This window comes from Dinoponera quadriceps, unplaced genomic scaffold (genome assembly GCF_001313825.1).
Source record: "Dinoponera quadriceps isolate SergipeBrazil2010 unplaced genomic scaffold, ASM131382v1 scaffold676, whole genome shotgun sequence".
NCBI lineage: Eukaryota > Metazoa > Arthropoda > Insecta > Hymenoptera > Formicidae > Dinoponera > Dinoponera quadriceps.
In genome coordinates, this window is record NW_014554818.1 from 841116 (window position 1) to 866658 (window position 25543).

General features: G+C 37.2%; 4 protein-coding genes across 10 annotated transcripts in view; 1 reads left to right on the forward strand and 3 right to left on the reverse strand.

The window, feature by feature from the left end:
• Window positions 1-8072, reverse strand: part of LOC106742142 (tetraspanin-1) — a 46163-nt gene extending 38091 nt beyond the window's left edge. For 5 of the 6 annotated variants that reach the window (XR_001374245.1, XR_001374244.1, XM_014614816.1 and 2 more), the window contains exon 1: window positions 7759-8065. The gene's annotated coding sequence lies outside the window, so the exon portion shown is untranslated. Of the gene's footprint in view, window positions 1-7758 lie in introns of all 6 variants that reach the window. The other variant, XM_014614814.1, reaches the window with a different exon arrangement.
• A 1386-nt stretch (window positions 8073-9458) lies between these two features.
• Window positions 9459-14846, reverse strand: LOC106742222 (zinc finger protein 800). 2 transcript variants are annotated; one of them, XM_014614964.1, is made up of 8 exons: window positions 14470-14846; window positions 13696-14126; window positions 13293-13625; window positions 12782-12923; window positions 12347-12487; window positions 12048-12229; window positions 11373-11964; window positions 9459-10869 (listed from the first exon to the last, which is right to left on the reverse strand). In XM_014614964.1, exons 2-8 carry the CDS (start codon window positions 14056-14058, stop codon window positions 9776-9778), a joined length of 2847 nt encoding a protein of 948 aa, XP_014470450.1. In that variant the 5' UTR covers window positions 14059-14126; window positions 14470-14846; the 3' UTR covers window positions 9459-9775. The 2 variants fall into 2 exon arrangements, with proteins under 2 accessions (XP_014470450.1, XP_014470449.1); XM_014614963.1 differs by having other exon boundaries at window positions 11325-11964; window positions 14470-14845.
• A 1974-nt stretch (window positions 14847-16820) lies between these two features.
• Window positions 16821-18925, forward strand: LOC106742225 (ubiquinol-cytochrome-c reductase complex assembly factor 1). The gene is made up of 6 exons (XM_014614970.1): window positions 16821-17022; window positions 17174-17398; window positions 17548-17620; window positions 17849-18015; window positions 18396-18590; window positions 18736-18925. The coding sequence occupies exons 1-6, from the start codon at window positions 16981-16983 to the stop codon at window positions 18823-18825; spliced, it is 792 nt and encodes a 263-aa protein (XP_014470456.1). The 5' UTR covers window positions 16821-16980; the 3' UTR covers window positions 18826-18925.
• Window positions 18926-18947: 22 nt separating this feature from the next.
• Window positions 18948-25073, reverse strand: LOC106742224 (sphingomyelin phosphodiesterase 1-like). The gene is made up of 8 exons (XM_014614969.1): window positions 24643-25073; window positions 23195-23505; window positions 20894-21277; window positions 20569-20741; window positions 20264-20464; window positions 19585-19936; window positions 19294-19484; window positions 18948-19210 (listed from the first exon to the last, which is right to left on the reverse strand). The coding sequence occupies exons 1-8, from the start codon at window positions 24713-24715 to the stop codon at window positions 19102-19104; spliced, it is 1794 nt and encodes a 597-aa protein (XP_014470455.1). The 5' UTR covers window positions 24716-25073; the 3' UTR covers window positions 18948-19101.
• Between the last annotated feature and the right edge of the window lie 470 nt (window positions 25074-25543).

Sequence of the window (25543 nt, forward strand, 5' to 3'; positions counted from 1 at the left end):
TAAATATTATTAGGCTTAAAAAGTCAATAAATCTAAACGTTTTCGGTCTTGAGTTCTGACCCTCTTCAGTAGCAAATACCGACTACCTACCTACTACCTACGACCGAAATGTTCGAATTCATCGACTTTTCAAGTCCATCCATTTTTAATCTCGCAACTACTTACCAAGCGCCAGTTCTTATTGGACTCTTTCCACTGAGGATTGCACATCTCGAGAGCTTGATTCATATTCACTACTGTATAATGAGTTTCAAAACAATTTAAACATTTCTTTCTTGACGAAGTCGACGGAATGAGAGAATTTGTTTCCATCATATACGTTTCGAACTATATCGGAAAAAAAGAAAACAAACCATTCTGAACTATTTTGCTCGAGCCGCTTTTAAATTTCTAGAGTATAGTCAGATGATCAAAGGTCGTGACACTTTTCTTCGATGAATTTCATAACGCATCTTGTATATTTATTTACTTCAGCTTACACGCCAAAAAGGGATTTGGTATGCAATTTTTAACCTAATCTCACTCATTCATTTACACTTTACAACTATTTGACCAGTCAAAATCTAATATCTAAATGTCATATAAAAACAATGCTTCTACCGTTATTTTTATTCTATCTATCACAACCCTTTATATCTAATCACTTATCCTTGCTTATTTATTTTTTATTTAATTCTTGCATTAACTCCGAACAATTTCTCCTTACAGACCTTTATTTTCATCTTTATTCTCCTTATCTATAATCATTAGCTTGATCTCTTTCTGCTCTTTTCTCTTCTTCAATTTTTTGTCTCTCTCTTTCTATAACTTACGCAATATATTTCTTTTAACTGTCTAAATGTAACTTATTATTCTATATTCTTCTCTTTTTCGTCCTTATCCTTATCCTTATCACTAGTTCTTCCAAATATGATTTTATTCTATGACATTTTTCTACATAATGTTTTTACACAATCCTGTTTTTCCCACAGAACACACAATTCATGTATTTTTTTTCCACCCGATACTTATTCGCTTCCTCCATATTTTCGTGTCTTAATTTAACACAAGCCTCAACTCTATCTCCTATCCTTAATTTTTTCCAATTTTTTCCCCTTAAATATCTAGGCCCTCTTCCTTGTACATATCAGTCACCTTATATCTTTTATTATACAAATAAAATCGCAAGTGAAATCTTACTATCCTCCCATTGTCTCTGCACATCCCTTCCCCTATTTATTATCTCTTCCCCTGCGTTACTTCACTCCTTTACTTTTTACATTCTCCTGAATTCATTGCATTCGGGATGCGTTGCAAAACTCGTCGAGGAAAAACGTTGCGACATTCAATCATTGGACTGTACGAGCGGCACGACAACGTGAAAACTCCCAGCGCCGGCGGTACTTTAATAGTCAAGCTTGATATGAGCCGAAGAATACAGCACGTTAGGGGCGTAAAATAGTGAGAGAAAAAGGGGAGATGGACGGCCGATGGACAATGTAGGAAGAAGAGAGAGACTTATATGTGGTGGGCAGGCGTTACCATAACGACACGCGGTGCCGCGCTTCGCGCGATGCCATTGCCCCCGGGTGCATTACGTGCTTGTCCCCGCGCGGGCGAGCGAACGGCGGGGGTAGGTAATTCGGATTGTGAAACTTCTATTAGGGTGGCCCCTCTCTCTTTCTCTGCGGCACATCGGCCAAGGGTACGGCTGAACTTGACGTTCGCACGGTGTGCGTTATGTGTCGCACCCACGTCGCCGCCGCCAATACCGACGCCGACGCTGTGCGCGGTTGCTATGTATATACGTACGATAAACACACTCGATCGTATACGGGAGGGTTACGACAATTTTCTATTATTTTTCTTTCTCGCTCCGACGAGTTCCCGAAATAGGCGAAAATTACAAGACTCGTCCTCGCAGTTTTTTCCTACCTTCGCCCGGATGATAAAAGCGTCGTGGTGTTTGCACTCGTCTCCAGCTGATTTTTACACCGACTCCCGAGAACCGAAATACAATCTATTTTTAACGAAAAGAAGAATCGCGAAACGAGAATCGAGAAGGTCGGTCGCAGCGACGGGTCGGTTTTCTCCAAGTTCTCGGGCTCGGAAGCGCTCGGATTTCTGGAATACGCGACAATCCCGAGCGTTAGCGCGAATGGCTGCGGAACGAAGGATAAAAACGAAGTCCCGAGAGCCAGCTGACACGCGGCTAAGGCAATCGATATAGTCGCTTGATCGTGATAAAGTAGATTTTCGGCCGACGGGGGGCAGGGCTAGAATTGAATTATCTTTAGACTCTCCTGGCGGGTCTCAATCGCACGTGCCGGGAGTCTACGCTATCCAGAATATCGGCAGGTGCATCGACCTGCTTGAAGCGCGCACAGTCGTGGTCGCATATGCGAAAGACTACGACACGTAATTGAGACTGTTTTGACGACGGTAATCCAGCGACTGCGGGTCAAATTACATCAGAATGGGCAGTTTCCGCTTCTACAAGGTAATTACTTTCTCGTCTCTCTCTCTCTCTCTCTCTCTCTCTCTCTCTCTCTCTGTTTCTTGCTCTCCAGAATATATTTGATGCTAATTTGGTTCTGATGCTCATGGTAAATGAAGTAATCATTGGGTCGAGCATACCACGATAACACGTGCAAACGTGAGTAAACCAAAAGTTAATGGAAAAAAATGTGTTTACATATTCTACTCATTTTGAGATGAATTTACACAGCGATAAATTCACACATGGGCATATATTTCGCGCTACTGCTATATGGCTGTAAAATACACGCCGTAAGTTAATTATGTCTATTCTAGGTCATGACGCTTCCACTTAGAGCCGAGAACGTGTCTCGAATATTTACATTTCGACGACGCACGCGGTCGTGGATAGGTTCAGCTTAGGAACGAGAACCCATCGAGAGTCGACTCCTACTTGCCACTTGCTAACGGGAACCGGAGTAGGTCCGCTTTTATCCGTATACGATATTAACACAAGCATGTGTATATGAAAAATATAATAACTACTTGAAAGGAAAGAAAAAGAGAGAGGGAGAGGGAGGAAGGGAGGGAGGGAGAAAGAGAGAGAGAGAGAGAGCTCTTGAGAGTCTTGGAAAATCTTGAAAGACTCGGAAGTCTCAAATGTGTCTTGAATGTCTACACAAACTTGTATGAGTTCCCGGGTTAAAATGTTGCTTCTACATCAATCCTGCGAATTCCATCGAACTCGAGGAACCAAAGAGAGAAGAATCTGAGGAAGAAATTGCGGCAGGAGAAAAGAAAAAGAGGAAGAATCTTGAGACTCACTCTTCAATTATTTGTCAAACGATGACGGGCTGTCGACGGAATGCCCGACTGAAAAACTTCGACTCGGCTGTCTCCATATCCCCGGCAGATTCATCGAATATCCATTAAACGCGGAGAAACACGTGTAATAAATGACTCCACGCACCTGGAGATAAATGATGTGTCTTTGCCCGGCGTCTCGCGCCCTCCCCAATTTAATATCCCGTTCCGAGGCTTCCGGGCACTCACTGACACCGATACTCACGTGGAGGGTCCGATCGAGCGATCGAAGAAAACGTATGTGTCAACTGACGCGATACCTACAAAAGCCCGATCAAATATTTCGACAGTCCACGAAATACTTGAGTCGTCCAACGATCGGGCGAATTGTAAACACACACCGGTGCGACACGTGCTCTCCGCGTCGCGGATCCGTCTGTCGCTCCTCGAGAGACGCAACGACTATCCGTTCGCTCGCGTGAGAAAACACCAGACGCACAGAAGTGTTAAAACAATGTGCAGAAAAAGCCTATGTCGTGGCCTGTCACCGAGCGGCCGAGCGATCGCAACAATCAACACTCCCGAAAATGTTCCGAGCTTATCCCCGGGAGGTTCCAATATGTTCCGGACGGGTGAGCGACACGCATACCGCGGAGCAGGGTTGGGCGTTTCCGCGTAAAATAAAATAGTCTAAACATAGACGATGTAAACTATATATGTATGTTATCTATGTGTAGACAATGGCTGTGTTCAGTAGAGAAAGAAGCTTAATGGACGCTTAGTGAGTTCATCTGTGACTGGAGCGTATTCTTCTAGACTCTCGACAGATCCGTGAGAATATACCAATCAGGAGCAATAAACATTAAGCGCCCACTGAGTTATTTTCTCTGCTGAACGCAGACAATAAATAATCTGTGATCCGTTACGGAACGGCTCATCTTCTTCTTACATTTCGTAAATCCTATTTTTATATTTATTTCTGTTAACAGCTACAAATCACAAGTAAACCTGAATAATAATATTTGTATATTAATAACATTTGTAAAATTGTGTATATTTACACATTGAATATGCGTAAACTGGATATTTAACCTAAACTAATATAACGTGTTAAACATTGGATTTAAATTATTTGGTTTAAACATAACGGCACAATTTTAGTAATTTACGATGCCATGGAAAATTAATAGTGGGTTCGACAAACTTGATATCACACTGATAAAAAAGGACAATAAGTATTATGCATATTATGCCTATTGTAATCAAGAACTACGGAACATTGCCTTTTTCCGTTTAAAAATCCATGGATGAATTTAAATGATAAAATTTCTGTTATAAAATTTCCGCATATATATATGCCAACTTTTTACAATTTTTAATATTAAATATCTTCATAATTAACGCGAAGATCGGATACACATGAACTATTTTATAGTTTAAACTAATTTTTAATCTGGTAATTTATCCTCTCTCTTTGCACTGTGCTATGTAATTTATAATAGCTTACATTGTCTGCATAAAAAAAGTCCATGTAAATATCACATATATTATCTATGTAGACGTAAATCTACGGTATAATCCGCGAAATGTGTCGGTTAATCATCGTTAATTATCATTACCGGTTGATCGAAATGTTTCATCGGGTTTTGAAATACTCGATTAGACTCTCGTCGGCTCGTCGCATTAGTGCGCGTTTCTCCAATCGAATCTACGCGAATGTCAGTGAGTGAGTGAGTAAATGAGTGTCCGGAACCGTGGAGAAGCAAAGACAAAACGCACACGGAGGAAAATAATTCAACGAATTTCATGCTATAAGTAACAAATAAGTAAATATATAGGGTGTTCCTTAAGTACCGTCCAACATTTTAAGAGCTGATTTGTTGAAATAATTTGATTAAGGAATGAACATATATGTTAATATAAACTCCTCTTTATAAAATGATCTTAAAAATGTAGTTTATAAAATAACCTCTACCTGCACTTGTTTCATACAACAGAAAAAATAGATAATCGAATAACGATAATCGGCTATACGTATAAATTTGTAATTAATTATTCTCTCAAAGTTCCTAAATAATTCACAACTGCGAACTGTGATACTGGCTTTTAGAATGTAATGTAACTTTTACTAGTGCCAATTTTCACGTCTAATAATGCTCCTTGGGCAATGAGTGTGATCTTGTTTATATCTGTCAATGCTTTCTTTTAATTTCCATTTAGCCTTGTTATAGTACGATATCTAAACTTAAATCTTTATTAGTAAACAGTATTATTGGACACATAACCATTATCGCTGTCTTTACAATTTCTTTCTTATCATTTCTTTTAAAAGCTTCACATCCCATCGAGACTTACAACATCAAAAGAAGAAGAAAGAGAGATTATGAGAATAAAAATGTGTTGTTCCTCTCACTAATTGACCTTTATTAGATTAATATTTGCTTATTAATAATATTTGCTTTCCTCACATATTCTATTTGCAGCTGAATAATTTAAATGATTAATATATTCTCGACTAAAATTGAAAAAGCAGCAATTGAAACGCAGGCAGAGTAGTGAAGAATAACCGAGTATCAAATAAATCTTGAACGAGCACGAGTGCATCATCGGACTTCTTCAACGCGGAGAAAGCGGCAGTAAGCAACCATTCGCAGCATCAAGGTAGGCCAATAGCACATATATAGTATTCTATCTTGAAGTGCTACATTGGTCCTTTAAGTTCAACGGAATTCGCAGGATCGAGTAGAAGCAAAATTTGGATTCGAGTTACATATCGCGACAACAACCGACTCGCAAAATTTTCGGAAGAAATTCGTCGGTTCCAGATAACATCGGAGATAAACCGAGACGATGACACTTTCGACATGTGAAAGGACTCGATGCGTCTCGAAAGCCCATCATTAACCATCGTTCGCAACAAAATGCCCTCGTTCGCGTAGCGAGCTCGTTAAAGCTGGGTACACACTGAGCGAACGAAAAACGAACAAAGAGCGAATGTGTAATATGGATATATATTAGCGTCTAAACGTGAACAAATTTTCCTTGAAACGTGAAACTTGATGAACAAATCGGCCCGAAACATTTTATTAAATTCTAGTATACCCTGCACATGAAAATATCTATCCTTGATTTAAGACTAACTTGTTTCCGTGTAACATATTCGCGTCTAAATGCACAATGAACTTTGATAAACCACCTTAAGAGCAAATCAGCCCGAAAAGTTCTGTTCGAATTCGTTACTTGGCATACACATTTAGCAAATTGTAATCACGAAGGTTCGCCATTCGTTTCTCGTTCGTTCGCTCGGTGTATAGGCCAGCTTTAATCGGTTGTTCTCGCAAGCATCTGCGACTTCTCGCCGAGACGTGTCACCGCTTGTCGCGTCTCTCGGCAACGTAAGACCGGCGATGACAGGGACAACGAAGGCAAGAGGAGAGAATACGATTCTCTCCTCTCGCTCTCTCTGTCGTCCTGGATAATGATTGCCGATGGACGATGGTTGCGTGTATAGGGTACGTATTCCGCGTTACACGGGTATTGTTCTTCGAGCGACACTCCGCGCAGCAGCGACGGAGCGGCAGCCGCGGCGATCGCTTCTGGGTCGAGTGCATTCGCTGTCATGGACTACAGGTAGTAACAGCAACAAGTGGTACGAGGCATTAATTGCGTATAAGCCATCGCTCGAGGAGGAGCCGCCGTGATTGCGCGGAAGTATCAATTTCAGGGGGCTTCGTTCGTGAGACACACGGGTGCTCGCGCCTGCTCCATTCGTGTTGCCAACTCGCGACCTCAGCGGGTTCGGGGTTCAGAGGGAGAGCGAGCGGGAGGGAGGGAGGCAGGGGGAGGCAAAGAGGAGAGAGCGAAGAGAGAAAGAGGGAGAGAGTGAGAGAGAGGGAGAAAGGGGAGAGAACGAGAGAGGAACATCCGATGCGATCTCGAAACATCGCGATCTCGTGGTCCCTTTTCGTGTTATGGGCGATCGAGTTTCCGGAGTAGAGTATCCCGAATCCTCTCGCAAAGATGTGCGATTATCGTACGTATATATCTACACATATAAAAAGCGAAGCGGGTGCGCGTATCTTTCGCGCGGGTAAGACGCAAAGCGTCGTCGAGAGCGAAGGCGAGGTTGCACGCAGCAGGGTTTCATATCGAGGGGGGGTTTCATCTTCCGCCCGTCGGCGCGCGTACGTACGACGACGTTTCCTCTCGACGCTGCCCGGAAAGCTGCGCCTGACACGACGATCCGACGCCGCTTTCGTAAATAACTATCGCACGTACTCTCGGGGTTATCGGGGCGGCACTCCGGAGTGTCTATCCCTTCATCGTGAGAAAACTCGAGCCATTGTCCCTCCCCCCCTTTCCCCTCTTTCTCGTTAGCTCATTCACACGTACGCACTCTTTTCGCCCTCTAGCTTTCTCTCTTTTTCTTTCTCTCCTGTTTCTCTCTCTCTCTCTCTCTTTCTTTCTCACTCCCACACTCTCATCTCTTCAACTTACGTTTTACGATGTGTTTCTCTGGGATGCTCCTCGCTCCGGCAGCTGGCTGAGGGCAAGGTCGTCCGCACAAGACACACGCAGCAGAGCGGGACACACAATTTAGCACTGAAAGTAAGAGAGACGTAACGCGCTGCTGCTATCACGACGACGTAGACGGTCACGACGCGCTCGTAAAAGATTCACGACCGCGGCTACCAGACTGTCCCGTCGCGAGAGCACGGCTCCTCACCGAGTGGCCGGGCGAATAAAAGCCAACTTGCTCGGCGCCGTTTGCCGCGCGTCTGCTAGCGTCCGCGAGCAATCGCAGTTCGCGGCTCAATCGAGTAGAGAGAGCGGCAGTTCGGATCGCGGCGCAGTGCAACATCACGCAGGAAGGGCGCCGCGCAATGCAGCGACGTGTGCACCGCCCGGCCGCCGGCCAATCCGCGCCCTCGTCCGCGCGCACGCTGGCGTGCGGGCGTCTTGCCGATGCCGTTCGTTCGTGCTCATACGTCTGTCTCGTAGGTCTGTCCTTTTTTTCTTCTCTTTTCCTTTCGCTCCTGCGATTTTTGCAGCTTCCCTGCCTCCAATGTCGCGCGTTTGTACCTCGGAAGAAAGATTCATGAAGAAAGTAATGAAAGTTTTAAATGGAAAGTGTCGGTTCCAATTGATGCAGATGTTATGTTTTGCAAATAGAATTATCAAGCGCGATCATTGGTCGGACTTCTATCGGTATAGTACCTGTAGATCAAATTGAAAGATTTCGTGGAAAATACGTGTTAAAGATATTTCAAAATTAAATATTAAAAATCGAGATCAAATGTCGAATCTGGAATATATCGGGACACGTTTCTCAGTTACACGATGGTGGGCGAAATTCAATTCAAATTCTTGAGGCAGAAAATGGACACCAATAATTTGGATCAGATCTATATTTGGATCAAATCAAATTTGAAAGTCTAAATATTTATGCGTTTAAGAAAATACATTTCATGATATGCAGGTCTTCAATATACGCATAATATGTAGATAGCTTCAAATATTTGGTACTTTTTAATTAAAACAGTGGAAAATTAATCAGAGAATTTGAGGACAAAGCACATAAAATATACGTGCGCGTACAACACTATATAATTTATTATTACATAGTAAAAAATTGTTAATAGAGGTCCACTTAAGTTTCTGTGTTACTTTAGTTTGGGAATATGTTATAAAGTACATAAATATATGTTAAATTAACATATTTACCTTAGTATTGTATTACTTTTTAACATATCACCATGTTAAACACAATCATTTGAGTGGACTATTATATAAAATTGTGTGTCACCGTTTTTTACTGTGTATAATTCACGTGAGAACCCGGGAAAAAATTTTCCATATATAATTAGATATAATTATACAGGGTGTTCCAGACCAACAGGGGCAAACTTCGTGAGAATATAGAACAGAGTGAGGTGAACAAAAAAGCCTTCTCCCTTTTTGCAAACAACACGCAAATTTTTGAGTTATTAATTAAAAAAGACTCTATACATGACCATTTTCGATAATTAATAACTCCAAATTTTGCATGTTGTTTGCAAAATGGTAGACTTTTTTGTTTACCTCAATCCGTTCTATACCCTCACAAAGTTTGTCTTTGTTAGTCTAGAATATCCTGTATATAATAGTATATAATTAATACATAAAGTGTCATATATATATTGAATATGTTCACACACATATGCATATATACATACATACATACATACATAATAGAAATTTTTTTCCGGGAATGCAATATTGCTTTACATCAATTATTACATTTCACGCTCAAATCACCCGTTAATATGCCGTTTAATCAAAATTATTTTATTTCTATAAAAATTAATTTACATACACTTACTGATCTTCACAATTTTCCCAACAAATAAACACTTCTATTTTTTTTCTTATTTTTTAGATTAAACTGTCAAATAGCTGATATGTAGTCTTAGTTATTACACTTTTTGCATTTTTGAAAGTAACTAGACGACTCATTATTACTAAATAATAATCATCAGTTAGAGTGAACCGCTTTGAACAATTTAGCTTTCTTTCGTGTGTTCGTCAAGCTATCAGAGTTGCACGAATGATGCTTCGCCGCTGATTTGCCGAGTTGAAATGACGAGCCTTTGTAAGGACCCTTCCGAACTGGTCTTTCCGGAATATCCTTCAAGTCGTATATGAAATCCTCGCTCAAAGGCTTTATCCGTTTGCGCATAGGACGTTGAGGCTTCGAATCATCTGTTAACGAACATGTTACCCTGCTATTGTCAGTAGATGCATTGCTATTTTCATTGTCATTTGCGTGCATATCTCTTCCTGCTTTGTCACTGGGTCCCTTTTCCTCTTCTGGCACCCTCTTCTCCGAATCTGCCTGTTTGGCCGTGTCGTCCGTGTCACTCGAACCAAGTATCATCTCCATTACGATCCGCTTGAGATCAGGATGAATGTTTAATTTTCTCGTACGATTCGCCATGTATTCCTCCAGATTCGTACAGATCACCGTAGTTTCATTGGTATCCCCTGTAGGGACATTTTCACGTTGAACTATCGAGTCATTCTCGTGCGACTCCGCGACTCGCTCCTTCGTCGTGGTAACTTCCTCACTTTGTACAGCGACGCTCGTATTAGCATCGCTCGAAGCGCCCGAGTCTTCGCATAGATCCGGCCGGAAGGACGACGCGGTTCTCTCCGCGATATCCGGCTTACTTAACTCCTTCTTCATGTTCGTCACGTCCGTGACGACATCTTCGTTGCACCTATATTTATTCTGCGGAATCTTGACCACTACTTCCGCTGTGAAGGCGCGATTATTTTGCGCGTTGTGCATCTTGTTGTAGTGCGCGACGCAACCGCACTTGAGGAAGTACTTGAAATCGCACAGCTTGCAGCGATATCGATACCACTTGAGATGAATCGCCAAATGTCTGCGTAAATTAGTCATCGACGGGAACTTTCGTTTACACAAAAGGCACTGTAGTTTGTGCACATTAGTGATCGCAGCTATCTTACTCTCAATTGACAAAGCCTGCTTGGTTCCATTCCGCCGTGTCGAGCGCGAAGGCTGCAATTTAGAACCGTCCTGCTGCAATTCGATGATAAACTTGTCTGGAATCATATAAATTGTTACATAGAAAATTAATTGGCTTAAACCGGTGCGTGCTTAATATATAATATACGTCAAATTAGTCTGCTAACGCGTTTTTTTTTTTTTACCACAAACAATAATTTATTATGATAACCCAATAAGCAGGAAATCATTATTACAATATTTGATAACATGTAACGTTTTCAAATGTGTAGTCTTAATGTTGTACATAATGTCATTGTTAACATTTGTGACCCAAATGTTAAAAGTAAAAATCTCAACACTAATATTTTAATATCTCGGAATATTATATCATCAGATAACAGTGTAGAAACATTATAAAATATTACTTCTAAATTATCATGTCAAAATACGTTGATAAAATTCACATAAAACTAATGTTCCAAAAGATTGATTCAATGTTTCTTGCTTGCTGGGAACAATCATTATCGTAATATATTACTTTTCCCCTCACTTTTCGAAACAATCGTCCGCTTTTTATTGCTGCGACTCAGCGTACTACCTTTCTCGCGTATGATCTCTAAATCCGCAGAGCTAGTTTCGCTTGTATCTTGGTGTATAATTTCGGGAGACTGTGAATTATCATTGGGCTTAATGGTCAGTACCTCACTATCATCGGTATTCTGACGGTTCGCCGACGATGCGACTGTTGCAAGAACGTTATTATTAGCTGCGGAATTGCGTTCAAGCGAATCTTTACTATGGCACTCTAACGTATCCCATCCTTCTTTGCTGAGAGTAGAAATATCTTGAATACAAATGGTTGTTTCGTGACACTCGCCGATTATTTCGGAAGACGATGATGACATACATTCGGAGTTAGCATTCGATGTATCTTTCGCGGTAGTCGACTTGACATTCATGTCGGTCGCTGCATCGGTGTCTCTCAACTCACGCAATGTATTATTGTTAAGTACTAAGTCCGATGAAGCTCCATCAGACTGGATGATTTTAGTTGTAACTTCGTTGCACGACGTAGCGATCGATGCTAGGCAATGCATCGAATGAGCGGACAAAACTACTTCTGTATTAAACTTTTCCCCACATTGGTTACAACTCCAGTCTTTCACATCGGATTCCGGGAGGAATATCTCCTGCAAAAAATACAATTAGTCATTTCAGCTGTACTCTCATTATACGATGACAGACCATCGGGGAGCAATTTACTTAACTTTACCTGTGTTATATCGAGAGCACTTCCGAGAACGTTATTATGCTTCGGTTTTTTCAAAGCGGATACCTTGTTTGCGCGACGCTTTTCGTTCTTTAAACCCTGCATCGCGGTTGCTTCTCTGTCGAGTTTTATCTCTTGAATTTGCCGTCTTAACTTACGTACTTGTTCGGTATTCATCTTATGAACTATATTCGGAAAATCAGTGACGGATTATTCGAAATATCTTTAGAAGTATTCTGAGAAATGCTGTTTGCGAATAACGCTAAATTTCTGCGAGAGAATAACGCATGCTCGAGGCGTACCTTTGAACAAATGTAGGTGAACACTCCACGTACTTGCAAACGTATTCGTGCAGCAAGGACAGGTATAACACACGCGCTGAGATGTATGCATCGTTTTCACGTGGAAAGTTAACATTTTCTTCGTTGAAAACTTAGCATTACCTGCAATCACAAAACAAAAATATCTCAGATATATCGGATATTTTGTAATTGTATTGAACAACGTACAGAAAAACGTTAGATTATAATAGATTATTGCAGGCCTAGCATTTATCATAGAGGATAATAACATTCGAACTTCATTGAATTACTTAATCTAAAAATTCTCTGATTAATCTTTGGACATTAATAGCTTTAGTACATTTGATCTCCTTTGTTTCTTTCTTCCTCTCTCTTTCTTTGTTATAAATAAATCAACGTTGAATATTAAGGAAATAAGAAATAAAGTTGATTTACATTTAGTGCAGACCAAACTATCTGGTGATGATTTATCATCTTCACTTATATCAGCTTGAATAGGATCATCATTCTTTTCTAATTGATTTTCATATACATATCCTTCTAATATAGTACTATTATTATTTTGGAGATCCACTACCTGAAAGCCGAAAAAATATAATGTTAAAATCATCATAATTGTATTACATTATTCTATATAATATACTTCTAAGCAAATTAATGAATACATAGCCAGGGTGTAGATCACTCTATGCGTCTCATCCATCATATGGTTAGTTTATTTACATAGTTTAATTCTATTTTCAATCATTTTCAATCATTAAGAACTCAAGATTTTTTCATAGTTATTTGGAAAATGATACAGAACTTTTTGTTCATATTGACCTAAACTACAAATATTTGTTGAACAAGACACTTAGTAGACATACAACTCTGTATATATATATGTATGTGTGTGTGTAAACTGAAGAAGATTTAACATATTATAACTGATTAATTTAATTCTTACTTCTTTTGCTAATAAGTCGGTAACGCCAGCTACTGTGTTTGATGATTTGATTTCTTGATACACTGCAGAATCATTTGTACTTATAGCTTTCAAATAAATATGTTGATTATTCGAAGCACCAATGATGTTGCTTTCAAGTTTTGATTCACTAGAAAAGTTATTTAATATTTTTTCTTCTTGCTTTTTAATAAGCGTATCTATTACTGCACTGAGATCTTTTTTACGTGTTTCTTTGGGTACTTGGCTTCTAAGTATTCTGTCATTTGTAAGATTGTTTTTAATCATTGTTTGTTCTGTCTGATATGTATGGATTACTGAGCCAATAGCAGATATCTGAAAAAAATATCCTTATAACTGAGGCAAATTACAATATTGATAATATAAGCAATTATATTCTGCTTACCGTATTAAAATCACCCCACATGTTTCCATGAATTGTAATATCGAACTTTTCTCTACAGTATTCTCTTTTATGTGATATTAAATTCACAATGCTTCTAAATAAGCTGCGACAAATACGACATTCATAAATAATATCACATTCATAGGATAATATGGATTTGACCTCCTCTGTACTATTCTCAAGCAGCTTGCTGATGTGATACAAAGTAGATACACTTGTATCAGTTGGTTTACGCAAGTTTGATAAGTCAGGATTAATTATATTATTTGTATTTCTTCTAGGAGGCTTCTCTTTCCCAAGTTTGCCATTTTTCTTCTTGCTTTTAGCCTCTGCCTGCATAGATTTGATTTTCTCTAAAGCCATGTTTCGACCAATATATAAAGTCTCCAAAGTTCTTTAGGAATCTTTACAATTGTAACTTGAAGTATTCTCTGTGATGCATTTGATTAAAAAAAATTATTAGTCAATTAAGTTAAGAAATCATGGATATGAGTAATTGGTTAATTATTGGAACATATTCAAATGCTCTAACAATATTCACACATATATATATTTTTTTTCCATATTACTAATTGTATATAATATACTATATATTTTTTATTATATACATATAGGTATATGTCTACACATGTTTATAAATATACATTTATATTACTTGAAAAAAATATTCCTAAGAAAAAAAAAGATTTCTAATATGATTTTGATATTTATCAAATGCATTGAATCTGGGTCACATAATTTATAGAAAATACATAATGATATAATAAATCTTACCTAGATAAATCCAACTATTACACCTGCGGAAACAATTATTAATCTATAGTTTACAACCTACAATTATTAATATATAGTGTTTTGCGACTTATCTATGGCAAACGGTTATACGGTATCCGAAAAATCCACAAAAATGTAATTTTTTTTTTTCGAAAGAAAATTACGTTCCAAAGGTGAGATTAACGAGCATGTCTCTCTTTCATTTTACATCGTCAAGATCAATATTCATTTCTCTAATTTAATCGATGTCGCGAAAGTATAAACGGCTTTAACAGATTCGAGGAATAATACGCGAGTCCATGTGCGAACAGCGAAAGTATAGTTTACAGTAGGCAGTAGGAGTATGTTCATAAGAAGTAAGAATAAGAAATTGACCAATCATATTTGAATGTTAGGAGAATAATCGAATGATTGGTTAATTTCTTACTCTTCTTCCACATATACTTCTACTGCTCATTATAGACCACGTTGAAGAAATTTTAAGCAAACGGCACACGATGCTTGCATTCGTGCCAAATTATTTGCTGGATGGAAATACGGCGTTTTGATTGGTGTATTTCTATCCAATTTCGGAAATGTAATCAGAACTAGCACTTTCTGCTCAGTAAGCAATCCGAAAATAAGCACTATGTGCCGCTGACTTAATATCTAGGCCAATATTTATAGTCGAATCTCATATTTAAGACTGTTTCATCTTCAGTTCATCTTTAGATTTTTCGTAGCCAATGAAATGAACGGTACAGCATTTGAAAATGAATTTAAGACGGTCTCAAATATAAGATTCGACTGTGAATACCGGCTTTTAAGTGTTTAATCGATACACTACGATATCGGAGGGCGCATTCCGATATTCACTACCAATACTGATAACATGACATCATAAATAATAATGCTGACGATGCGTTTTCGTGATTGCTTCTATAGTTTTTCTCGTCCTACAACAGATCGACACTCGCAGCTAAAATGACTGCACGTCCACAATTTTTCAGGGACATATCACTATGATAAGTCCGACGCTCTGGATGCACTAGATTGGTGAAGAGCCTCAATGAACGCGCCAATGATTATGTTCCGTTAGAATATATTTTCCCCTGTGTATCGCTCTAACAGGAAATCGTTTTAAGAAACGTTCTTTTTAATAGGCGCTAGATTTAATAATCATTCTTGGAAGCTTCATGATTACTGTAAAACATATAATATAAATCAAACGCGAGTATTATTATCTTAACTGGGCTACTGCAATTTCACAAATTTGCCGATGAAACCGTGAGAGCTCATCATATTTTCATAAATTACAATCAACAGAATCATCAAGATTCCTCATGCCTTTTATGAATTATAATAATTGTTAAAGCGAGCACCGAACTCAAGGAGAACGCAAATTATTAACAAACACTTATATCGTATATGATTAAAGCGGCATAATCTAAACGTCAACGCGTCAAGCGAAAGATAACGAAATTAAAAACGCTACGCCTCGGAACTTTTTTGAGGCTCCGNGCAATCCGAAAATAAGCACTATGTGCCGCTGACTTAATATCTAGGCCAATATTTATAGTCGAATCTCATATTTAAGACTGTTTCATCTTCAGTTCATCTTTAGATTTTTCGTAGCCAATGAAATGAACGGTACAGCATTTGAAAATGAATTTAAGACGGTCTCAAATATAAGATTCGACTGTGAATACCGGCTTTTAAGTGTTTAATCGATACACTACGATGGATAGCGTTTCATCTCTTTTTATATAACTTTATATCTATTCAACATATTGTTTAGTTAATATCGCGTATATACATGAGAATACACATATCGTACATATATACTTTTATTATATTATGAATATATACACATTTATGCGTATATTTCCATTATAATTTTTTAACTATAATAAACGCATGCTATCGAATATATATATATATATATATATTGAATATTACTATAAATTATAAACTTTCCACTATTATATTTTCAAAACAAAACGGTCAATTCTGAAATTTATCTATATCTGTATATGAATCTTTAATATTATAATAGTTTTTTAAACTTCCACCTTATACACAAATATGTCAACATATATTTACACAATTTATAAATATTAATTTATAAATATTTATAAATATTATACACAAGTATGTCAAATTAGAAGAAACTTAGTATTTTAGGAGGTTTTTACGCTTTTGAGCACATAAGTTTATAATTAAATATCTCGGAAACAATACGATAAAGATGGTTGAAATTTCTGTTACGCATTGTTAGTTCGATTAACTTGTGTATCATCGTATATATTACAGACTTATATTTGGTCAAACGTTCCAACCTTCTTAAATGAAAATATACTATGAGTCCCGCTGTTTGACTTCCATTTTCTATACAGCTTCTTTCGTTTACCGTTTGGCAAAAGTTTGACGGGCAGCACTTTAGTGGTGTCCATATACTTAACAATTCTCCTCTACTTTATATTATAAACCGTTTCTCATGTCGGCAAACATAAGTAGAATATTTATGTAAAAATGTTCATCATGCAACGTGCTCGCATAATTACCTCGTTAAAGGTACTCGTCCACTGAGTTTCTTACTAGTGATATAACCTCAATAACGATGCACTTTGGTGCGTCTGTTTTATACTTATGATTCTTAACTTAAGATTATTTGCAAACTTGTTCTACTGTTTTACATATAACCTACTAGTAATATGTGTTTCAGAATACGATGTTACCATTAATGCAAAGGACACTTCAAACTCATGGAATTCTCAGCACTGCCAGGCTACTACCAGCTTCCACAATACTGAATTCTAAAAGTATCCACATGACATTTGCGCGTTATGATAACTCATCTCCATCGACTGTACCTATATCTTCAAACTTACAAATGGGACTTGGAAAGAGGTTGTTAAAAAAGATCGGTTTCATGGATCTACAAAAATATGTAATTAGAAATTCACATATCAAAACTTACAAAAGAGTATATATTTTTATATTTGCAGTTAAATATATATTGTGTATGGTACATTCTCCTTTACAATGTTAGGAATGTTCTAAGTTTGCGCAATGTTAACGTTAAAATATTAATTACAGAGATATATGGTGCTTGCTTGTTACGCGTATGAACATATATTACGTCAAGTAGATTATAGTTTCTTTTATAAACGTAAGTTTCCTCTGTTATTATAAAATATTTTGTTTTATATATATATTTTTTTGTTATCATTGAGACATATTGAACTAGTTAAATATATAACAAAATTTCAAATATTCACATATATATGATTTTAATATAGTACTAAAAAAGTCAGTGTTTTACATATTTTTTATATATTAAAGTAGCTGTAATATAATTCTAATTTCCTAGCATACAATATGAATGTCTCTTTGACAGATTTTAACATGCCAGACACGTTATTCTCATGGTTTCTGGTGACAGAACTTCATGTATGGATGTTAATGGTTCGTTATATGGCAGAAGGAAAAGATGGACAATTCATTAGGAACGAAATAGTAACAGCAATGTGGGATGATACAAAAGCTAGAACGGAAAAACTGGGTGTAAGAAATATATCTTTAATAAAATATTAAAGTGTTTTAATAATTTTAAATTTAATAAATAAATTTAACAGGCAGATAGAGTCAATTTTAATCAATTAAAATTTGAATCTTATTAATATTTTTTAATTTATTTTAATATTTTAAGTTTAATATATTTTATCAAATAATTATACAAAATATTTCTATATGTATATATACACAGATATGTATGTGTGTGTATGCGCGCGTGCATGCGCGCGCGCACATACATACATATAATCTTGCTCTTTTTTGGTCAGACCAAACTTTTCAATTGACTCTCGCGTATATATATTTTTTTTCATCATAATTCTTCATCAGCTAATTTTTTGTTTTTGTGCTAAATATTATTATCCTTGCAGGTAATATCTACTAATATTAAAGGCAAAGAGATAATCTTATTATCGCATCAATTTAATGCTGCTATAATAGGATATGATGAGGGTATATTATCTGATGACAAAGTATTAGCAGGAGCATTATGGAGAAGATTCTTTTGTTTCGAATGCAATGATCCAGAACATGTCGAATTACTTATCAATTATGTTAGGATACAAGTAAGTTTTGTATTTTAGTATAATGCATAATAACACATTTAATATTTTATTCCACTGTTGATGCAAATCAATGTAATTTACTGCAAATCTTTTAACTGTAAGTTAACAAAGGCATTCTTCGTTTCATTTGCAATTAATATTTCAGATTTCCATACTCGACAACATACCAACCGTAGAGATTTTAAAGAAAGCTGATTTTAAGTTAGTAGATATAAAAAGTTTATGCAAACATTAATAAGAGGATATAATGAATAGAACCGTGAAGGGTACTTTGGAATACGTACTTATTTATTACAATGATGGTTCTACGTAAAGTATTGCTGTAAAAAAATGTAGTAATAAATATAGAATATATATATATTACTTTCCCATAATATTGTTTTCATCACATTTTTCTACAAATACTTTTGTAATTATTATATCGCAATTATGTCATCGAGTAAAATTAATCACATTGTGAATTTTATAATCTCCAGTTTTTACATAAAATTTTATACTAGTTTCTTAACATCTACGTACAAGGTGTTTCTAGGCTTGCGATTATACGACACATATAAGTCCTCATGCACGTTACATCGCATTCCTTTCTCAGTGACGGGTCAGCAAGTTTGAAAAAATGCCTGAATCAATTATTACAAATCATGTCAATCGGCAAGACAAAATATTTAGCAGACGAGATATCTTCCAGATCTCTGTACGTTACCTGTAATAGCGGGTTAACAGTTCATTATCGCGTGATAATCTGGAGTACCAATCACTTAACGAGTCGTAAGACAAGTCGGAAATGCCGTACTCTTCTTTGAACGAATACGACTTATACCACTGCGGTCGTTCGTTAATATTTTCATTCGCTAAGGTTAAATTAAATATCCAGTTATCATAATCCTTTACCCCCTGTAAGAAGAATAACAGGATTTGTGTATTAACAGGTCCCGTATATGCGCAGCTCTCGTGAATTTGAATTTTCTACACATTTTAACGAGACAACACTCACATAATTCTCACTGTCGACGATGTACAGCTTGTAGTTGGAATTTAATTCGGTGAAAGCGGTCACACTACCTCCGTTCCAAGCGACGTTATTGACCTTCTTGTTTTCACCACTGCTGTAGAACAGCTCCAATTCGTCGTTATGTGTGTGACCATTGAATTGCGCCCTAACAATGTGGGCGAATCTGTTGATAATTTTGAGATATTCTCTCTTCCATGTAGACTGACATTCTTCATTAGCGGCCGGAACATGACCTAATATATGTACAAATTCGTTATCCTTTTCAGCTTGCAAAAGCGTGTCCGCTAACCACTGCAATTGGTTATCAGGATCTTTTGGCTGATACCATATCCACCTGGAAATTGCGCAAGATAATGACCACATTCAGCGGAACGCGTTTATTTTACAACTTTTATTTGACTTTGACGTCTCCACGCAAGGTCAAACTGATGAGATTAACAAATAGATCTTTTTAAACCTTACAACTTTTACATAAAACATTTTTTTCCTCAAAATTGCACCGTTTACAAGATATTTGACTATATTCAGACTTTTGACCCACCTTATACAAGTTTCTAAGAGGAAGGGAGAAAAAGATAAACAAAAAACGAAAAAAAAGGGGTGCGGCATAATATAGCCAGGGAAAGGATTAGTATTGCAGAACAGCAGTTGTACTACTTACCAATTGTAGCAGTAACATACGTTGTTGTTCAGAGCTATAATTCTGAATCCTTTTTTAGGCGAAACCGTGTAGTAGCCACCCTGTAGAATAGTAGAACGAGTAGATTCCGGTAACCATCCTAAGCCGATCCACAAGTCAGCCGTCATTTTATATAGCCATTGCGTGTTTATTTCGTCATTGGTGACGGTTGTAGGAGCGTATCTAAATTTCACGAAGTGAATTACTCGCAAGATGCCAGGCCATGTAATAGATAGTTGCCGAGTAAAAGGATATATCTGCGCTTTAATGACGATTTAATGACTCACTGATTTAGAGGTTGCGACTCGTGATTGCCCAAAGTAGGATACACGGGCACATTTCCGAATGTCTCTTGAAATAGAAGATAACTATCATTGATTATTTGTATATTCCCTTCCAAGGTCGTCTCCCAAACACCATGATCTACCAGATCACCGGTGAAATAAATATGGGAGATGTCCTGCAAGTTAAGCATTCGAAGCGATGACATATTTTTTTTATGCAACCACAAAAATGTGCGTGCGTATGTATGTGTGTGTGAGTGTGTAAAAAGTACAATAATAAGTAACGATATAAGACTTGAGTAATAAGACTTGAGTAGTAAGTGCCTACCGTGTGGGTATCTCTGATATGACTCAGCGCGTCAACAACAGCATGCCATGGAGTGTCGCAATTGTTGTAATCTCCCCAGAAACCCGCCAACTTGGTGCCCGCATTTATACCGTTCTGTCCTTTACGACAACACGCCGGTTCCCCACAATCGGAGTTACCATTAGGCTCGTACTTGGGATCGTAATGAAGATCCGTTATTTGCACGATATTTATGGTTTTGTTATTCTCTTTATCAGTGACCGTCTTCCCGGGGCCGTCGTCGATATTCACCATCCAGTTGTACTCTTCGTCGTCGAGTGGACAAAATTTCGACTCGAGCACGACCCCGCAGATTGTGGATGCTGTTAGATTCGGCTTGTTGTCCATTATATACAGAATTGTCGGCTGTAAGTGAAAACTTGAATTCAGACAATGATATTCCCAGACAGCCAGACCTGCGGAGGCGGATTTCGCGCGCAGTGCCTGCTGTGAATCCGGTCGGCAGCTTGTTAGCGGAAATATTAGGTGGTAAACTTAGTTCCTGCGGCTCATAGTTAGTTGACGTTAGTTGTAGGTGTAATTTATTTTGACATCTGAAACTGGCTGCATTTTAGAGATTAGACATTTGTCAATAAAATTCAGTGCGAAGAGATTCATTTAAGCGAGCAGTGCTATTTTTTCTTTTGATTAAATATGGAACGCGATAAGTTGTTTTTTCGACATGTGCTGCTTCATTACTTTGACTTGAAAAAAACTGCAGCTGCAGCTCATAAATTGCTTTTCGAAGCTTATGGCAATTATGCTCCATCGGAAAGAACATGCCAAGTATGGTTTTAGCGATTTAAGATTGGTGATTTTGATGTCAATGATAAAGAACGCTCAGGCCAACCGAAAAAGTTTGAAGACACCGATTTGCAGGCATTATTGGACGAAAACTCTACTCAAACGCTCCAAGAATTGTCTGCAGCATTAAATGTTACTCCGATGGCTGTTTCCAAACGTCTACATGCAATGGGAAAAATTCAAAAGGAGGGAAAATGGGTACCACACGAATTAACCGCAAATGCCATTGCGAATCGCTTAAACATCTCTATTTCTCTGCTCGCCAGGCAGAAAAAGAAGAGTTTTTTGTGGCGCATAGTGACTGGCGATGAAAAATGGATATACTTCGATAATCCTAAACGAAGAAAATCATGGGTAGACCCTGGCCAACCATCGACATCCACACCAAAGAGAAATATTCATGGCCACAAAGCAATGCTTTGCATTTGGTGGGATATGCACGGCGTCGTTTATTATGAGCTATTGAGACCGAACGAAAGTATCACGGGGGATCGATATCAATCACAATTAAACCGTCTGAATGAAGCATTGTTGGAAAAAAGGCCAGCAGTAGCCAGCAATCGACGTAAAGTCATGCTTTTGCACGACAACGCTCGACCACACGTTGCCAAAGCCGTCAAAGAAACGCTGTTGCAGCTCGAGTGGGAAGTTCTCCCGCACCCAGCGTATTCACCAGGCTTCACTCCTTCGGACTGTTATTTGTTCCGGTCGATGCAGCACGGCTTGGTGGATACACACTTCAGAAATTACGAGGATGTGCGAAAATGGATCGACGAATGGATTGCATCAAAAGACCAATCGTTCTATCGTCGCGGAATCTACGCGTTGCCCGAAAGATGGGAAAAATGTATAGCTAGCGAGGGAAAATACTTCGATTAATGTATTTTTTGCTTTTGATGTCGAAATAAATGAGTTTTTTAAACAAAAAACCGCAGGAACTAAGTTTACCACCTAATATAACAGGATCTGATGACGGCAGTAATCGAACGGGATCTTGTTATGTCAAGTTTATCGCTACCCCGATAAAAATATTTTGCCGAAATATTTCGCTCTCAATTCACTCCATTTCAATAATATACTCAATGTTTTCAGTTTAATTCGGTAAATTTCATGATATCTGATACTTCAACAATTTTTTTATTTTATTCTTCAGAATTATACTTTAATTTATATTATATTTCACAACATTATATTAAATTTCATGATGAAAATTATGATTTATTTTGAGATATTAATTATTTCAAAATAATATTATAAATATTATATATTTCAGTAAGTTTTCAGTAACTTTCATCGAGTTAAAATATATACTGCTGAAATTTACTGAATTTAACTGAACATTGCGCACATTGACGAAATGATAATGAAATGGGGTCAATTGAGGGAGAATTTCGGTAAAATCTTCAGCATAATACTTCCGTTGAATTCTCATTTCTACGTTATTGTTTGTACGTTATTGTATGTAAGGACATAACTTACCGCATTGAGAGTCACCGCGCCATGGCAGACTCGTTCATCCTCAATCTTCAGTGCGGTGCAGAGTTTAATCACATTGGATATGATTTTTTCGTCTGGCATGCCTTCGTTACGGAATTTCATGAAAGATCGTAGGATGGATTGACATATTACACATATAGATTTGCTGCTTTCGCCGGTGAAGCTACGCCAGCTCTGATGTCGCAAGCTTGCTGGGAAAGCTAGTGAATTAATCGAGTGCTGAAACGACAGAGGCTCCTCTTTCGATTTTACCCAATGCTCGATTTCATTTGAGAAGGATGACACCGCCTCCTCTGTAAAACGCAGAGACAATTGTGTTATTCGCCACTTGACGCGTAACGTAAAGGATTCGCTGAAAAGAGGGCATGAAACGCAATGCCGCTCGATATTAATCGCCAACGGGGAAAGCGTACAATGCTTTTCGCCGCTTGCAAATAATTCATTTCTGCAAGCTTGTGTTAGATGTTGTAATGAATATATCTAGAACAAATATCCCTTTTATCTGGATATCGTGGTCGTGCAATAATACTATAATACGCTATTATCTCTTTAATCTCTTTAACAATGTTATCTCTGAAGTGTTGCAAAACTATTTTTTCTTTGTTCATTCTTCGCCAATTTCGATAAAAAATCTCTCATCTGTTAACATCGAATATATGTCTTCCTTCAATAATTTATTCCTAAATAATTAGCGAGTAAATAAGTCCTAACTTATTTACTCGCTAATTTTCAGATAACTCAGCTATTCTTTTATGTATTTGCTTAGTAATCTATGCATGCATTATCGTTCCGCCTTATCGTTTTCACTTACTGACCTCGATTTCGCGAATTTTGTTATAACTTGACTGTACTGCTCAACTTGTTACCATTGAAAAAGATCCGAAAAAGAACCGAAACCAATCTTTAAAATCGATTTCGTTATATATATGTAGACTGTATTATAAACTTGCTCTCACACGGCATTGTTAAAATTTTGTCTTTAATTTGATCGCATGACAATACACTTTGCATTCGCTCTGAACAACTAATTTATTAATTTGTTTGCTTATTTGAATCACATTATTGTGTGTTACTTCACTTATATATATTCGTCTTTATATGAATAGATATTTACATATTTCAATATATATGAAATAAATATATATTATATACTACATATATTTATTACAAAGCATTGTAATTAGTTTTATATAGATAACTGTATCGTCGTATAGTGTACTATCCCAAACAACTGTAAGGCTTTTAAAAACGTCTTCCAGACGTTTTGTGTCCCAATTTTGGACATTGTGTTATCTGGAATGTGACTATGCAAGTGTTTGAAAAGGTTTTCACATTTTCTCTATACACACACATCACTTGTACACTGATAAAAACTATTAAAGTAAAAACGCTGACAGAGTGAACTATTATATGAATATTATCTATCATACCTATGTTAGAAGTCCCATTACTACTTGCAAATCCTAGTATACCTGCAACAAGTAATATCTTATACAGCTCCATATTGGAGAAACGATCTGATCAGCTATAACCAAATCACTGTAGCACCGATCCGATATAAGCGTTAATATCTGTTCACGATAATTCCCCACTTTTATCATCACCCCTCTCGAATGATAGTGATATGGTTCCGCGTAATAAAACTTTGTTAACACATTCGTGACCGACAACGTAGAACTATGTCATTTTAAATTCTTTAGCTGGGTACCGGTAACGTAGAACTACTTCATTTCAAATTCTTTAGCTGAATACCGGCAACATAGAACTACGTCGTTTCAAATTTTGCAGCCGAATACCGGCAACGTAGTCCTGCGTTATTTCAAAATTGGCGCCACTACTAGCCATAATGCTTACATATCACAAAATTACAAATCAAAAAATATTTGGTGAATTATAAAGAAGCTTGATCAATTTTAATATTGGCAGTAATTTTTCACCAATTTTTTCAATATGCATTTGTAATGTTTAATTTTTTTTAATTTTTAACAACAAATGATTATAAGCATCATACTGAGAAATAATATTTCTTATATTCACATACATATAAATAGCAGATCCTTGCGGTATTTAGCTACAGACTTTCAGAAATTATATGCGGCTTTCAGGTAAACATTTTGATCGGCTATCGCCGGTCGCGAATGTGTTAAAAGTAAAATAAAGCAAAAGCTATAAGATTATTAAAGTGATTGTAAACTAAATATTTTATTAGATTGCTTCAAATCTCATTTTAAATAATTCTATTATTTATTCATTTTATAAATATAATTGAAGTTTATAATTATATAAATATAATCGTTTACTGCCATATATATATATATATATATATATATA

What these genes read in the sequence shown, in the direction of transcription:
- LOC106742222 (XM_014614963.1), bottom strand. Translation starts at nt 14,058, where the DNA reads ATGGCTTTAGAGAAAATCAAATCTATGCAGGCAGAGGCTAAAAGCAAG. An exon ending in CCGACTTATTAGCAAAAGAA is followed by an intron (nt 12,924 to 13,292) that starts GTAAGAATTAAA and finishes TTCGGCTTTCAG; the next exon opens with GTAGTGGATCTCCAAAATAA. An exon ending in TAGTTTGGTCTGCACTAAAT is followed by an intron (nt 12,488 to 12,781) that starts GTAAATCAACTT and finishes TTGTGATTGCAG; the next exon opens with GTAATGCTAAGTTTTCAACG.
- LOC106742225 (XM_014614970.1), top strand. Translation starts at nt 16,981, where the DNA reads ATGTTCATCATGCAACGTGCTCGCATAATTACCTCGTTAAAG. An exon ending in TCATGGATCTACAAAAATAT is followed by an intron (nt 17,399 to 17,547) that starts GTAATTAGAAAT and finishes TATTAATTACAG; the next exon opens with AGATATATGGTGCTTGCTTG. An exon ending in CTAGAACGGAAAAACTGGGT is followed by an intron (nt 18,016 to 18,395) that starts GTAAGAAATATA and finishes TTATCCTTGCAG; the next exon opens with GTAATATCTACTAATATTAA.
- LOC106742224 (XM_014614969.1), bottom strand. Translation starts at nt 24,715, where the DNA reads ATGGAGCTGTATAAGATATTACTTGTTGCAGGTATACTAGGATTTGCA. An exon ending in GCGCGGTGACTCTCAATGCG is followed by an intron (nt 21,278 to 23,194) that starts GTAAGTTATGTC and finishes TTTCACTTACAG; the next exon opens with CCGACAATTCTGTATATAAT. An exon ending in ATATCAGAGATACCCACACG is followed by an intron (nt 20,742 to 20,893) that starts GTAGGCACTTAC and finishes CTTAACTTGCAG; the next exon opens with GACATCTCCCATATTTATTT.